Genomic DNA, 15,608 nt, shown 5'->3' on the forward strand with positions numbered 1-15,608 from the left:
TTACAGGGAGACACAAGTTAACGCCCAGTGAGAATTGTCCTTGAACTCTTTTCTGCTTGAACTTTGTCACCATAAACTGGTTGTTGTTAACAGTCTTTTAAAAACTATGTGTATATTATTCATTTTCTTTTAATTGTGTGTTCTACTCTTGTTGGCTTCTGGGAGCAAGCATTGCTTCCGCCCAGTTTGGTATGTGGGTCAGAAGGCAGTGTTCTCACCAGGGCGCTGTTGTTTCCTTTTCCTACTTGAGTAGATTACAGATTATACTGGAATACGCCTGAGAAAAGGTCAAAAAGGAGGGTGAAAGTCCTGGAACTGCAGCTGGGAAGCTTGTCATTCTCATCTAGGAAAGGGGCGGGGGGGGGGGGGGGGGGGTGGGGAGAAAGAACAAAATAGAAAAATAGACACTCCCCTACCAACCAAAACAACCCACATTCAGGAAATTCTCATTTGCACAGGATACTTTATATATACTCTGAAAGGATTTTATTTGCTTCTGATTAAATAATTATCGAGTGTTTGGCTGAGAAAGCTTTAATGTTAAATTAGATGGCAAGCGAGAGCTCAGCAGTGTTTTTAACTTTTCAGAGCCCAGATTTCTAGTAATTGTTTCAAAACAAGCTACCATTGTGCTCTTTTTGACAGAGTCAAGAAGGCAGGAGCTTTTCAACTACAGAGTTAACTTAGTTAACTCACGGGTATATTTTGGATTTTTATCCCTGTCAGTTCCACAGCAGGATATTAAAAGCACACCAAAAGTTTTGGTCATCTGTGGAAAGCAAAAAAGTGTACGCATGCGCATGCACACAGACACACACACACACACACACACACACACACACACACACACATACGTGCCCTCTACAAACTCATTACCTGGTTTTTATCTTGGAAAGATGTGTAGGGGATAGAACATCTATTTGAGGTCTGAGAACAGGGAAATTGTTGGAATAAGAACAGTAATAATGGGATATTTAGGAATGAAGATCTTCCTATGGAATTGCCGCCTTGGGGTTCCAGGTTGTTACATGGACATCGGCTTTCAGTGGGCTTCATGAATCCAATTACAAAATGTAATAGTTGTGGGGCACCTGGGTGGCTCAGTTGTTAAGCATCTGCCTTTGGCTCAGGTCATGATCCCAGAGTCCTGGGATCGAGCCCCACATTGGGATCCCTGCTCAGCGGGAAGCCTGCTTCTCCCTCTACCACTCCCCTGCTTGTGTTCCCTCTCTCACTGTGTCTTTCTCTGTCAAATAAATAAAATCTTAAAAAAATATATAATAGTTGAAAATATTAGTCCCCTGTCAGGGACACTGACAAGCAGGCTTCTGTCCCAGAACAAGCATGGATCTTGTAGATGAGTGTGGAAAGGTGATAAGAAGAGAATTTGATACTAGTGTAGGAGTCTAACCTATAAGAAAGTTTCTTATGGTAAACTTTCAGAAAAATGGAGTACCTGGAGTGACTAAGGTCTGTGTCCATGAAAGGATTAACAAGTAAGAAGAAAATGCAGGCCTCCTAATCACAGTGCTCTCCTGTAGGGTACTGTCTACACAGCCTCGTGTCCTTTTGCTTTTTCACAGCTGTATCTTTGCCATTTTGTAGTTATGCCTGCATCCCTAATGATAACACAAGACAATGCTCTTTTATCCTCCAAACGTGCTACTTGGTTCGCTTCATTCCTTTATAGCGCTTAGTCTCTTACACCTTCTGTTCCTAGAAGACTCCTTTGACCGCCACTGGCAGCAGACTGTAGTTTGTGTTTCTAGAAATCTATACTAAAAAGTTTTCTCAAAAAAAAAAAAAAATTTTCTCTTTGTCACTGATATGATACTGTTTTAAGGTAATTTCTGATCTATAGTTCTGATCCCTTGATTGCCTAATGTGATTTTAACTGCTTTTATTTGCCTTGGTTCACAGTGTGGTAGGACAGGGAAAATTTTTAAAGTGGGGGAGGAGTCATATATTACATTTATGTCTTCCTTGATTGTTTTTAAGAAGAAATGTATACACTCACAGATACACTGATATTAACTTTAATATTTAGCGTAATCTAAATGGCCAACACTTTCAGGATCTTGCTGCCTTCAGAAACTTCTTGAAGCTGGCCCTTTGCCACATTCACATGTTCTCACATCACTGCATTCAGAAGCTAAGAATACCAACCTGGCAGCTTCTGCGGAGAGGGTAAAGATAACACAGAAAGGAGTCTAGCTTTGCAGCCGCATTACCTGGGAGTTGTTGCTGATGTCTTTTCCACAAATGTTCACGTTTGTCAAAGCCCAGTAAATCTTGCAAAGTTTATTTTCCTTGTAGCATCTGTGTTTTATAATGGGTCTTTTAATTTGTTTTTACTTTGTCTGCAGGGATTTCTTTTGTCCGGAGTTTTCAGACTCTGTCTTTTTTTTTTTTTTTTTCCTGTGGAAGTGAGTCCATTAATGATGACTGGTTTGGGAATATTCCTCTCTGCAAAGCTGACCTGACAAGCTGTTCCTTTAGTGCAGCAACAAAGCCCATTGTTATTTTGTCTCTTTACTTTTATCCTCAACTTAATCCATTTTTCCTCTGTGTTTTTATAGTGTAGAATGTCTGGGAAAACATGCTTGGAGACAATGCCTAAATGATAAGGTGGCATTTTGAAGTTAGCAAAACTTCTAGTAAACAGGTTATACAAAGTCAACTTGATGCACAGACAGTGGTACTTATCCATGTATTAGTATGGGGATGGAGAGTTCCTCAGTATAAGGTACCTGCAACTATTCTTCTAGCAAAAGGTAGAAGAAGAAAAAAAAGAGCACATGAGGTTGTTTTCATGACTCCTTTTTCAAAAATGCAAACGTGTTCAAGTAAACACAAAGTCAGTGGTTAAACCACAGTGTGAACTGTTCTGGTTTTGTGCTTTGTATTCTAACAATAAAAACAATAATAATTAAACAAGTGAACAGCTGAAAATAAGAACAAAATATCATAGCTTTAAGCATCAAGGGATGTTTTATCAATTCTGATTTTTAAATGATTTTCTATTGCCACGTAGAATTCCTGCTTTAATTTCTTGAGAAACCATTTTGTTGGAACTTGGGATTTTTTTCTCCCAAGAGAACTCTGTCTATCTTAGGGACTGGTAAACCTCTAAAGGATCAAAGCTCTTGTGGATTTGGATAAAGACCCAAAAGCCTAAGGCTTATAGAAGTTTATCTGTATAGAGTAAGCCCAAAAAACTAGGATGAGAGTCTTAGAAAGGCTTATTTTCTCATGAGATTTTTGGGACTTCCTCTGTTTGGATGTGCCAGAAATACTGTGAGAATATCCATTCTCATGGCATTTGTCACTTACAGGTCTTGTCCCAGCTGGAATTCAAAAGTGTAATGGCGTGTGGACATATTATATGTATTTTAAGGTTTTATGAAGCTCACTACTAAAACTCCAATTAAACAACCTCTGCTATTTTCATTGTACTTATACAATTAAGAGAAAAGTGTAGTAAAGAATGGTTAGTGTAGGGGCACCTGGGTGGCTCAGTGGGTTAAGCTTCTGCCTTCGGCTCAGGTGATGATCCCAGGGTCCTGGGATCGAGCCCCACATTGGGCTCTCTGCTCTCTGCACACGAATCTGCTTCCCTTCCTCTCTCTGCCTGCCTTTCTGCCTGCTTGTGATCTCTGTCTGTCAGATAAATAAATAAAATCTTAAAAAAAAAAAAAAAAGAATGGTTAGTGTAGATGACCTTTAGCATTTATGTAGTGACTCTTCATTGATCTTGGACATTTTTAATTTTGCTGTTACTATCCTATATATGCATGAGAGCTGGAGCAAAGAAAAAGTGCTACTATCTCTCTGTGTCCAAAGGGAAACTGAAGGATAAAATAGAGGGACAGACTTAATCCTCATCCAAGACTTGGGATACTACAAGTCTCTTCCTGCTGAACTTCATTATATTAAGAGGCTTTGGATCTAATGAAAAATCCTGGCTTGGAAATTTAGGCTTGATAAAACCGTAAGAAAGTGTCTGAAGATCTGTTCAAAAAGTTATCAAATCTAGGCTTCTGCTTAGTCAACATGAGACTAAGCAGAATAGCTAAAGCCATGGATTCCAGCATCTGGCTATCTTCTGAAGTATTTTGTGTCCCCTCCAAAATTGTTTTTTTTTCTATAGAGCATAGGACTTTATTTTCCTGTGCTTCCTGGACATGGGAAAAAAATATATTTCTTCCATTCATTTGGTAAACTTTTGAGCTGTCAACAATCAGTAAGACACTGCCCCTAGTCTGGAAGAGTCTCCAGTTTTCCTGTAGGATAAATCTCGAGGTTTGTTAGTTCTAGCTGCTTTTTCAAAGAAAATAACACAAGGGATAGTGGAAAATTTTTTTTTTTAATTTTTAACATATTATCTTATTTGCCACAAGGCTACAGGTCTTACACATGAGGCTTACATATTTCATAGCACTCACCATAGCACATACCCACCCCAATGTCCATAACCCAGGCACCCTGTCCCTATCCCCCCATTTGCCCCAGCAACCCTCAGTTAGTTTTGTGACATTAAGAGTCTCTTATGGTTTGTCTCCCTCCCGATCCCATCTTGTTGTGAAAAATTATTTTTAACCAAAGACTTTGAACACTTGAAAAGGGGAGCAGAGGATCACTATAATTTTTTTATTAAGGATTTTATTTATTTATTAGAGAGAAGGAGCTCACATATAAGCAAGGGGAGCAGGGAAGTAGGGAGCAGGCTCCCTGCTGAGCAGGTGGGACTCGATCCCAGGACCTTGAGATCATCACCTGTGCCGAAGGCAGATGCTTAACTGACTGGGCCCTCAGGTGCCCCTAGGGTCATTATAATTTTTGAGTGTAATTTATTGCATATGAACTTTCATTTTTAAATTTGGCATCCTTTATTGTGTATTTTTTACATGCAGATCATTATGTGTCAGCTAATGACATTTCTTGTCCAATCCGGTTTCCTTATTTTACTAACTGTTGATGTAATTGTTCACACATCTTTCATCTTATCCTTATTTTCTACTTGAAAACTAACAGTGTAAAGATGCAGGTTTCTTCCTCTGTGCTTAAACTTTGTATACATATCTTCTAAGTTGTCCCTTTAAAACAATTATGAAAAGGTCTCTTTTCTTTTTGTTCCTGAGACATTTTGCAACTATCTTTGTTAGCATGTTTTTTCCCATCATAATTTTTTTGCTTCTGTACTTTCTGTCTCATTATGTTATGAACTCTTTAGGAGGCCCTTGGACTTACTCATCCAGGACTAGAACAGGGCCTCATACTGATAAGGCTCAAAAAATGTCAATTGAAAAAATGAATGTTGATGAAACTTTTGTTTGGTACAGTATCTCATTTTGATGTATACAGGCATCAAAAGAATGTCTTCGTTTCGGCCCCCAAAGTTCTTAAATCTGTGTTCTGTATCCATTCCCTTGATCATCTCCTATCAGCGTTTCCTTTACTTATCCCTTTTCATCTGACTTTCCCACCTCTTGGCTGAAATGAACCTACTGAAGATTACCAGAGTTAGTAGCTCTCTCTGAATTCACCTTCCTGAACCTTGTCACCCTTGAGAGTTTTGTTAAGCCATTTATTCTTTCATTAAAGCTATTTTTATAAATTGCTTGCCATGTCCTATACAATATGAGACAGATGATACCCCTCTATGTACATAAATGTACCCAACTAACTCTACTCTTGCAGATGGGCTGGGTGTCAGAGGCTCCTTCATAAACAGACACCAAGAGTAAATGCCTGCAAACTTGGGTGTTGCTTGACAGTACAGTAGGGGTCTAAGAGGGAAAGGTCTGAAGCACCTTGTATGTTCTTTGGAGGTTGCCCTTCATCCTGGTGGGCCAGTGAAGGGTTTTGAATGATGGCTAACTAAATTACAAGATTTGGAGCTTCTCAGTGAATGGCTTCATTTTTCTAGACCATTCATCCTATCCATAAAGTTCAGTGATCTCAGAATCTGTACTATTCCCTTGCTAAAGAATTTACCTAAGTTCTTGCTCCTCTGGCTCAGTTAAAAAGTTCTTTTAAAACTGAAATCATTTTATCTTCTTACTGCTCTCCATTATAATCGTCTCCTCTAGTTAGAGATTCCTTACTATTGTTTCACGAATGTGGCATCCCCTTACACTCTCTGCTCTTTATGTTATCCTTCATGCTCAGAATATTTCTTCTCCTCTCATATCCATATTTTGTGCATCTTTCAAAGCCTAGGTTATGTCCCATCTGCTTCATGATCTCTTCTCCAAATAGTTGATCCCATTTGTACTTATCTTTTAGTACTAGGCAGTTAGCATTTAAATTATTCCTGTTTCATGCACATTAGACTGTAAGCTTCGTGCTAACAAGGAATGCAGTCTTCCCAGCAGGTAATCTTGGGCTGCATTATTCAACAAGTATTTGGCTACTAGTTGTGAAATGTATGTTTTATAAACAGTCCTTGAATTTCACTAGCTTGTGACATTTTAGTGCTGCAATCTGATTCAGAATCAAATTAGTATTACTATTGTTGTCTAATAGTGAATCTTGCATCTATTTACATCTACAGTGGTTTAAAGAGTGTCATAATAAATCACTTTGAATGATTTAACTATAAAAATGTTTTTCTGTTATTCCTCTATGGGATTCCACTTTTCATATTACCTATAAGGTCCTGCGCTATGTGAGGGTAGATATTATTGGGTAATTTATTAAATGGCTTAAAGCATCTTATGTATATTATGAATGTTCCCTTTTATTATCCCTCCAGTAGGTGTGGGTTACTTCAGTTAACTTTAATGTGAATTCTGATTTGGAAATTGGGGAGAGAGAGACATAAGTACTTGTGGGCATTTCTTATTTTATTTTGCTGAGGAGATACCAAGTGTTTAACTTGATTATCCTATAGATTTGTGTTCCCCCAAACAAGTAAAATTTGGTTAAGCCATTATGCTAACTCTGAAGATACCTTCGTCTTGTAATAATTTTTTTAAAAGAGCTTCTTAACTTTCTACTACCTCTGAAACTACCATTAGTTACAGTGTGGTAGTTCTCCCTCTGGACTAAATCCCTGATGTTTTAAATGTGAATGTCTTTCAGAGACACGGGGAGTAACTTCTTTGACATCAGCTGTAGCCGCTTCTTTCTAGATATGTCTCCTGAGGTGAGGGAAACAAAAGCAGAAATGAACTATTAGAACTACATCGAAATAAAAAGCTTCTGCACAGCCGAGGAAACAGCAAAACTAAGAGACAACATCTGAAATGGGAGAAGATATTTGCAAATGACATAATATGATAAAGGTTTAGTATCCAAAATTTATAAAGGGCTTATGAAATTCAGCACCCAAAAACCAAATAATCCAATTTAAAAAGGGTCAAAAGACATGAATAGATATTTTTCCAAACAGTAAGTAGGACAACAGACACATGAAAAGATGGTCAGTATCAGTTATCATCAGGGAAATACACGTCAGAACTACAATGAGATATCACATCATGCTTGTTAAAATGGCTAAAATCAATACCACAGGAGACAACACGTATTGTTGAGGATGTGGAAAAAAGGGGAATCCTCTTGCACTCTTGGTGGTCTCAAAAAGCTAAAAATAGAACCACCCTACAATCCAGTAGTAGTACCACTAGGTATTTACCCAAAGAATACAAAAATACTAATTCAAAGGGATACATGCATTCTTAATGTTTATAGCAGCATTATCTATAATAGCCAAATTATGGAGACAGCCTAAGTGTCCATCAGTTGATAAATGCATGAAGAAGATGAATCATTGAATACTACATCAGAAACTAATGATGGTACTATATGCTGGCTAACTGAACATAATAAAATAATAATAAAAGATGTGATATATGTACAATGGAATATTAATTAGCCATAAAAAAAGAATGCACTCTTGTCTTTATAGCCACATGCATGGTGCAAGAGAATATTTTGCTAAACAAAATAAATCAGTCAGAGAAAGGCAAATATCATATGATTTCATTCATATGTGGAATTTAAGAAACAAAACAAATGAGCAAAAGGAAAAGAAAAGAGAGAAAGAGGCAAATTAAGAAACAGACTTTTAACTGTAGAGGATAAACTGATGGTTACCAGAGAGAGGGTGTGAAGAGATGGTTAAAGAGATGGTGGGTATTAAGGAGGGCACTTGTGATGAGCACCAGGTTATGTGTGAAAATACTGAATCATTATATTGTACACCTGAAACTAATATTACACTATATGTTAACTAACAGGAATATAAATAAAAAGTTAAAAAAGAGAAAAAAGGTTAATGTCTTTTAGGATGTCATTTAGAAATAAGATATTCATCAGGATCTTTTGGCAGGTATTATTTTTCTTTTAATGTGTATATAAATTTCTCCCCTTAATTCAAATTCCTAAAAAATAAAGTCTGTGTTTACTGTTGCTGTTATTTATAAAATACCATATTTATTGTTAACCACAGAACCAGGGCAGATGACTTTTATAAGAAGTCAAGAATAATGATTTGACAATAACATTGGGTCAATCAGATGTTTTCTGTATGGAAGAGTTGTTGACTTATAAACACGGGAGTCATTATAACATGGAGAGTGTGGAAATTTTTCTATAAAGTTTCTGCGTAAGTGCATGAGTTATTAAGAATCACTCTAGATTTATAGTTATAAAGAAAATGTGGTATTGGTGAAAGAATAGACACATGGATCAATGGAACGAAATCTAGAATTAGATCCATGCAGATATGGTCAGTTGATTTTTGACAAAGATGAAAAGGCAGTTCAGTAGAGCAAGGACCATCTTTTTAATGGTGATGAAACAAGCGGATGTCCAATTTCAAAGCAATGAACCTCAACTCATACCTCAGTCCATATACAAAAATTAACTCAAAGTGAATCACTCTTGCCACTTCTATTCCATATTGTACTGGCAGTTGTAACCAGGGCTTTTAGGCAGTAAAAGAAATGGAAGTCATCTGGATTGGAAAGGAAGAAGCAAAACTTTCTTCTTTGGGGATGACATGATCACATACATAGAAAATCATAAGGAGTCCACAAAAAAACTGAAATAAGCAAGTTTAGCAAAGTTATAGAATATACAAGATCAATGTACAAAAATTAATTGTATTTCTCTACATTGGCAATGAACAATCTGAAAAGTACAATTAAGAAAATTTTTTTCACCTATTGAAAGACATGCAACTTACCTCAAGGTTTTGGAAATTATGAATAAAATTGCTATAAAACCAAAAAAAAAGAAAAAAATTTTTTACAAGTCACGTAAAAAATAGGAATAAATTTAACCAAAGATGTATGAAACTTGTACCCAGAAATCTACAAACTAATGTGCAAAGAAATGAAAGAATACGTACATCAATGAAAAGGCATCTCAAGTTCTTGGCTTGGAAGACAATACTGTTAAGATGGCAGTAGTTCCTTAGCTGATCTGCAGACTTATTGCAATCCCAATCAAAATCCTAGCTGGCATTTTTGCAGAGAATGACAAGTTATAGGTGGAAGCAGCAAGTTTTGTTGGATATAATGACCCCTTGAAGAAGGGCATCAAACCACTGGCTGTCTCTAAACAGAAAAGAAATTCAATATGATTTTTCCCTATTCTTTTCCAATCTTTAGTCCCTCTGAAAAACCATTATTTACTGTTACAAAGATGCTTCACAATCATTATTCTTCCTTGGAAAAGGTGACTGAACAGGGGTTCTCAGAGTTTTTTAAAATTGAAGTACTATCTGTAGTAGTCTGTCTGTATTTGGGCAGATCTTTGTGTAATGTCTATTTTAGAAGTTATAAGTTATTTAGAACTCGAATTCCCAAGATTCAAAACATAGAAATTCAGAAGAACAAGCAAAATCACCTAAAATTTCTAATTCCGTGTGGCTTTTATCTGAAGAGGACTTTGATAATGTAATAACAATTTTTGCCTTTATATTTCATACCCTACTCTCTGTGAGATTTGTAACTTACTTGGATTTTGTAGCTGTAGGCCACAAGGTGGTGACACCAAATAATACAGAAATACCAAATGCCCAAGTGGATGCTTCTATTCCAGAATATAGTATATTCTGTTTTGATATGCTGGTCTCTCTCTCTCTTTTTTTTTTCAGTGACTGTATGTGGTTTCTATTTGTGTTAAGAAAAATTGGTTTAGGGGCGCCTGGGTGGCTCAGTGGGTTAAAGCCTCTGCTTTTGGCTCAGGTCATGATCCCAGGGTCCTGGGATCGCGCCCCGCATCGGGCTCTCTGCTCAGCGGGGAACCTGCTTCCTCCTCTCTCTCTGCCTGCTTCTCTGCCTACTTGTGATCTCTGTCTGTCAAATAAATAAATAAAATCTTTAAAAAAAAAAAAAGAAAAATTGGTTTAACACTTCTGCTCAACAAAATTTAGTTCAAAATTTGTCATTTGACCAACATATCAGTTAAATAGAAAGAATTACAGAGATTATGGATCCTGCCTTGCCTCAGGCTTTCAGGTATCATAATACTAGAATAATAGACATTATCAGTTATATTTTGAGGGCACTGATTAAAAAAATAAATAGAAAAAAAATCCTAAGCCCCTACTTGTAAAGTTGTGATAAACTTCATTCACTTAAGCTTTGGAGATTCTTCTTTTATTAGTTTTCATTGGTTTCATTTCATTTCATTGATACATAAAAAAATCATATCTCATACCTTACAGGAAATTAACTGTATCATATAATATAAATCACATAAATATAAATATGTATATAAATATATATATAAATTAAAACATAAAACTTAAAAATGTTTAGATTGAATTTTTTGACCTGGGGTTAGGCAGATAGTTTATCAGTTCAACACCGCATATATGAAACAAATTCATGACGTGGACTTTATGGGGAAAAAATTCTTTTGCTTGTTGAAGATCTGTAAAAGAATGAGAAGACAAGTTACAGGGTGATAGAAAATATTTGAAAATTGTTTATCTTCCAAAAGGCTTATGTCCAGAATATATAAAGAACTTTTAAAATGTGAGAGTAAAATCTATAAATAATTCCTTATATTTGTAGCCATTTGATTTTCGACAAGGGTGACAGGACAGTCCATTGAGGTGGGAAGGGATAGTCTTTTCAACAGATGGTGCTGGAACAAGTGGATATCCAACATTCAAGAAAAATGACAGTGAACCCCTACCTCACACCATTTATTATTATTATTATTTTTTATTATTATTATTATTATTTCCATTTTATTTATTTATTTGACAGGGAGACACACAGCGAGAGAGGGAACACAAGCAGGGTAAGTAGGAGAGGGAGAAGCAGGCTACCTGCAGAGCAAGGAACCCGATGTGGGCTTCAGTCCCGGAATCCTGGTATCATGACCTGACCCGAAGGCAGACATGTAATGACTGAGCCACCCAGGCGCCCCTGCCTCACACCATTTATAACAATTAATTCAAAATGGATCAGAGACCTAAATGTCAGAGATAAGAATAAAAAACTCTTGGAACAAAACATAGGCATAAATCTTTGTGTCCCTGCATTTGGCAATGAGTTCTTAGATCTGAGAACAAAAGCAAAAGCAACTAAAGAATCAATAGATACAGTAGACTCTATGAAAATTAAAAACTTTCATGCTTCAAAGCAGATCATGAAGAAAGTGAGAAGATAACACATGGAATGGGAGAAAAATATTTGTAAATCATATATTTGACAAGGAACTTGTATCCAGAGAATATGATTAACGCTTATGATTGAACAATGAAAAGACAATCTGATTTTTATATGGGCAAATGTTTTGGATTGACATTTCTCCAAGGAAGATCTACAGATTACCAAAATGCACATGAGAAAGATGCTTAACATCCTTAGTAGCTAAGGAAGTGCAAATCAAAACTGCAGTGAGATGCCACTTCATATCTACTAGGATGGCTAAAATAAAAGAGATAATAGCAAGTACTGTTGAAGATGTGGAGAAGCTGGAGACCTCATACATTGGTGCAGCGACAGATTGGCAGTTCCTCACAATGTTAAATATAGACCTAACAATTCCATTCTTAGGTATACACACCCAAGAAAACCGAAAACACATGTCTCCATAAAAAACCTGTGCACATTATGACACATTAGTCATAATAGCCTAAAAGTGGAAACAACTTGTTCATCAACTGATAAATGGATAAATAAAATGTGGTATATCCATGCAATGAAATGCTATTTGGTTATAAAAAAAGGTTGAACTGATATATGGCACAATACGGATGAACCCTGAAAAGATACTAAATTAAAGAAGCAGTCACAAAAGGCCACATTGTATGATTCCATTTCTGAAGTATCCAGAATAGGCAAATCCATAGCAACAGAAAGGAGATTATGGTTGTCAAAGGCTGAGGGGTGGACCAAAGGAGGAGGAATTGCTAATGGATATGGGCTTTCCTTTTGGGTGATAAAAATGTCCTGAAATTTGAGAGTGGTCATGGTTGTGCTACTCTATATACTAAACACAGAATTATATACTTTAGAAGAGTGACTTTCACAATATATGAATTATAGCTCAACAAAAAATATTAACACAGTTCTTAAAATGGGCAAAAGATTGGAGCACTTTATCAAAAAAGAAATATGGATGACAAATAAATGCATGATCAAAAAAAGTGCTAAACATTATTGTGCGTTAGAGAAATCCAAGTAAAAGCCAGAATAGCTCAAATAAAAAGAGTAACAATACCAAATGTTGGTGAGGATATGGAAGATCTGGAATTACCATACTTCACTGGTAAGAATGCGGTCTCAATTATTATACCTATGCAAACATTCATTTACTATATGACCAGCAATTCCATTTCCAGATGATTTATCCAAAAAGGAAATTTGTATTCATCCAAAACCTGTGCATAAATGTTTACAGTACTTTTATTTGTAATAGCCAAAAGCTGGAAACAGATGTACTTTTACCAGTGACAAGATAAACAAATGAACTAGTTCCATATAATAGGATCATATGTAAGAATAAAAGAATAAAATCATATGTAAGAATCATATGTAAGAATAAAAAAAAGAATAAAAAGATCTCTTGATACTTTCAGGAAAATATAAAGTAGATGAATCTCAGATGCTTATTGGCAAGTGAAAGAAACTGGACCCAATAAACTCCATACTCTGTGATTTCATTTATAGGACAGTCTGGAAAATACAAAACCATGGAGAAGGAGAAAAGATAAGTACATAGGAGAAGTTTAGCTTCCTGATGAGCTGAGAGCAATTATTCACTTTGTGGATCAGATTTTATTTCACAGATGAGTTTGTTTTTCCTGGTTATTAGTGAGCCATAATGACTCTTTTTATTTTTTATATTAATGCCCAGCATAAAAAAAAGGGAGGTTTTGATTTGATGTTTTTAAATTTTATGGTATGGTGTGGTATATATTGAGAAGAAGGTGATGTTTTTGCCTATGACTTTTGTTAGTCTCATCCGTACTGTCTTTGGATACTCATCTATGACTCACGTTTCTTTCACCAGGCTTCACAGGCTGCTGTGGCTGGAGTATTATACCCATTTACTCTCAAACCTGTTCAGAGAAATGCTCCATGCCTTCTTTAGATTACTTTTACATCTTCCTGTTGTGTTTTCTTTTGTGATCCTATATTTCTTCATAACCCCAAAAAATTATAATTAAATTTTATACTGATTATTTGTATAACCATTTAACATCTATCCAATTCTGTATCTTCCTTTCCTCTCCCCACAAAGACTAAAGTCTCTGTTTATAATAAGCCACACTTGGTGTTACCAGTATCCTTTATTTATTTATTTATTTATTTTTTCCTATCCATAATAACCATGATTCTTTTGGAATCAGTTCTGCCTTTGATAACTTTCTTAAATGATTAGTGGGGTGAGTGCAAACCCATCAGAGAAGGAGATGTCCCTTGGTGATGCTTTTCTTTTTTTCTTTTTATAGGGAAACTAAACAGCCAAGACTCCTACAATAATTTTGCCAACAACAATCCTGGCAACCCCCGGCTCTCTCCTCTCCCCAGCTTGATGGTACTGATGCCTCTTGCACAAATCAAGCAACCAATGACATTGGGGACCATCACCAAACGAACAGGGTAAGACCTTAGGCTTGATACTTTTTAAAATAGCTGTTTCAGAGGATTGGATACATAAAAATAAAATGTACATTTCCTGTGGGTGGTTTAATTACGCTCTTTATTTCCAGCCCACATGAAACTAATGGCAGCAGATTAAGTACAGAGCATGCACAAACATACCTGAATACAACCATGTACATATACATCTGTAGCAAAAACAAAGCAGTGACAAAGTGTGAAAACTAGTATTGGCTAATAAAAACCAGACCCATCTCCTCAGGCTTACACTTACTTCCTGCCTCTTGGTTTTGTCTGGAAGTAGTGTCAGTTTCTTGCTTTTGTGGACAAAATCCATTATGATCTGGATTTATAAAGACTCCCAAATTTTAACTGGTCCAAACACTGAGGAAAGAACCTCAGATGACAACTGTGTTTCTAATACGTAAGAAATCACCTGTATTATGGTATAATTTACATATAATAATCTGTCATTAGTGTCAGTTTGATATGATGTTATGGGTAGTTTTCAAAAGCCAGAGTCCTAAGATTTGGGCTTTACTCATGATTGGTCATTAACATCCTCAAAGACATTTAATGACTCGCATGATGTGTCTGTGCTTATTTTAGGTGTTTAAAAATTTTAATTACTATTGGCTATGAATATAAAATTATCACTTCTTTGGGTTCCTGAAAGTAAAGTGTGATATCTAAAATATCATTAGATGATCAATTGTGTGATGACTCTGAAATTCCATTTTGTACAAAAAAATATATATGTCTATAGGCAAATTACCTATATCATCAATAAGCAATCCTGAGGTTTAACCTAATTTGAAATGAAACAACTGTTTTATATTTTGTATTCATGTAGTCCAGAGAAAACCCAGTCCTGGCTTCAAACAGTCTTCAGGGTCTTTCCAACAGAAGGAATAGAGTAAATTACTTGGCTGTTATATGAAAAGGTCTTAATATTTTTGTGCTGGGTGGTAAAGTGTTTGTAGAAGTCACTTTTGTGAGGAGAAATACTCTTTCTCAGGGATAAGGCTTTGGAGCTCCAGATTTCACCATGGCACAGAAATGGACCCTTTATGTAGTGGAGTGGTATTTGTATACAAATATGATCTTATTGCTGAATGCAGAAATAAAATTGAGTTTGTTGCATGTTAAGGGTTGGGTGGAGGGAAAAATAGAGCAAACCTAAGGCCCCAAATCGGACATGTTATGATATAGATCATTTGGCCTATATTCCTTTCTTTTTAAATTGGTTTCAGCTTTTTAACTCTTTGTGTTAAGTAATTTAAGTGGAATTTTGACTTCCCTTTCCTCTTAGTTTCTTTATTTTAAAATAAGTGTAGCCATGAGTAAGAAAGACCTTATGAACTTATATTTACAATTAGCTCATTTTTTTCTTGTATGATGTTACTCTTTGGGATGCAGAATCAAGTAAAAATTGGATAGATCTTGAATCATAATATTTTTTTTACTCATAGAAATCAGTATGTAATTGTACCTTCTTGATTCAACTGAGCATTGTACAATTTCTGCAAA

The 15,608-nt window shown here is 35.9% G+C and overlaps 1 protein-coding gene across 11 annotated transcripts in view; it reads left to right on the top strand.

Moving 5' to 3' along the window:
- BCAS3 (BCAS3 microtubule associated cell migration factor) overlaps positions 1 to 15,608 on the top strand; it is a 584,262-nt gene that overhangs the window by 249,028 nt on the left and 319,626 nt on the right. For all 11 annotated transcript variants that reach the window (XM_032871859.1, XM_032871862.1, XM_032871866.1 and 8 more), the window contains exon 16: positions 13,928 to 14,078. In XM_032871859.1, coding sequence (XP_032727750.1) covers positions 13,928 to 14,078 — 151 coding nt within the window. The remainder of the gene's footprint in view (positions 1 to 13,927; positions 14,079 to 15,608) is intronic.

This window comes from Lontra canadensis, unplaced genomic scaffold (assembly GCF_010015895.1).
Source record: "Lontra canadensis isolate GAN:19392208 unplaced genomic scaffold, GSC_riverotter_1.0 scaffold43, whole genome shotgun sequence".
NCBI lineage: Eukaryota > Metazoa > Chordata > Mammalia > Carnivora > Mustelidae > Lontra > Lontra canadensis.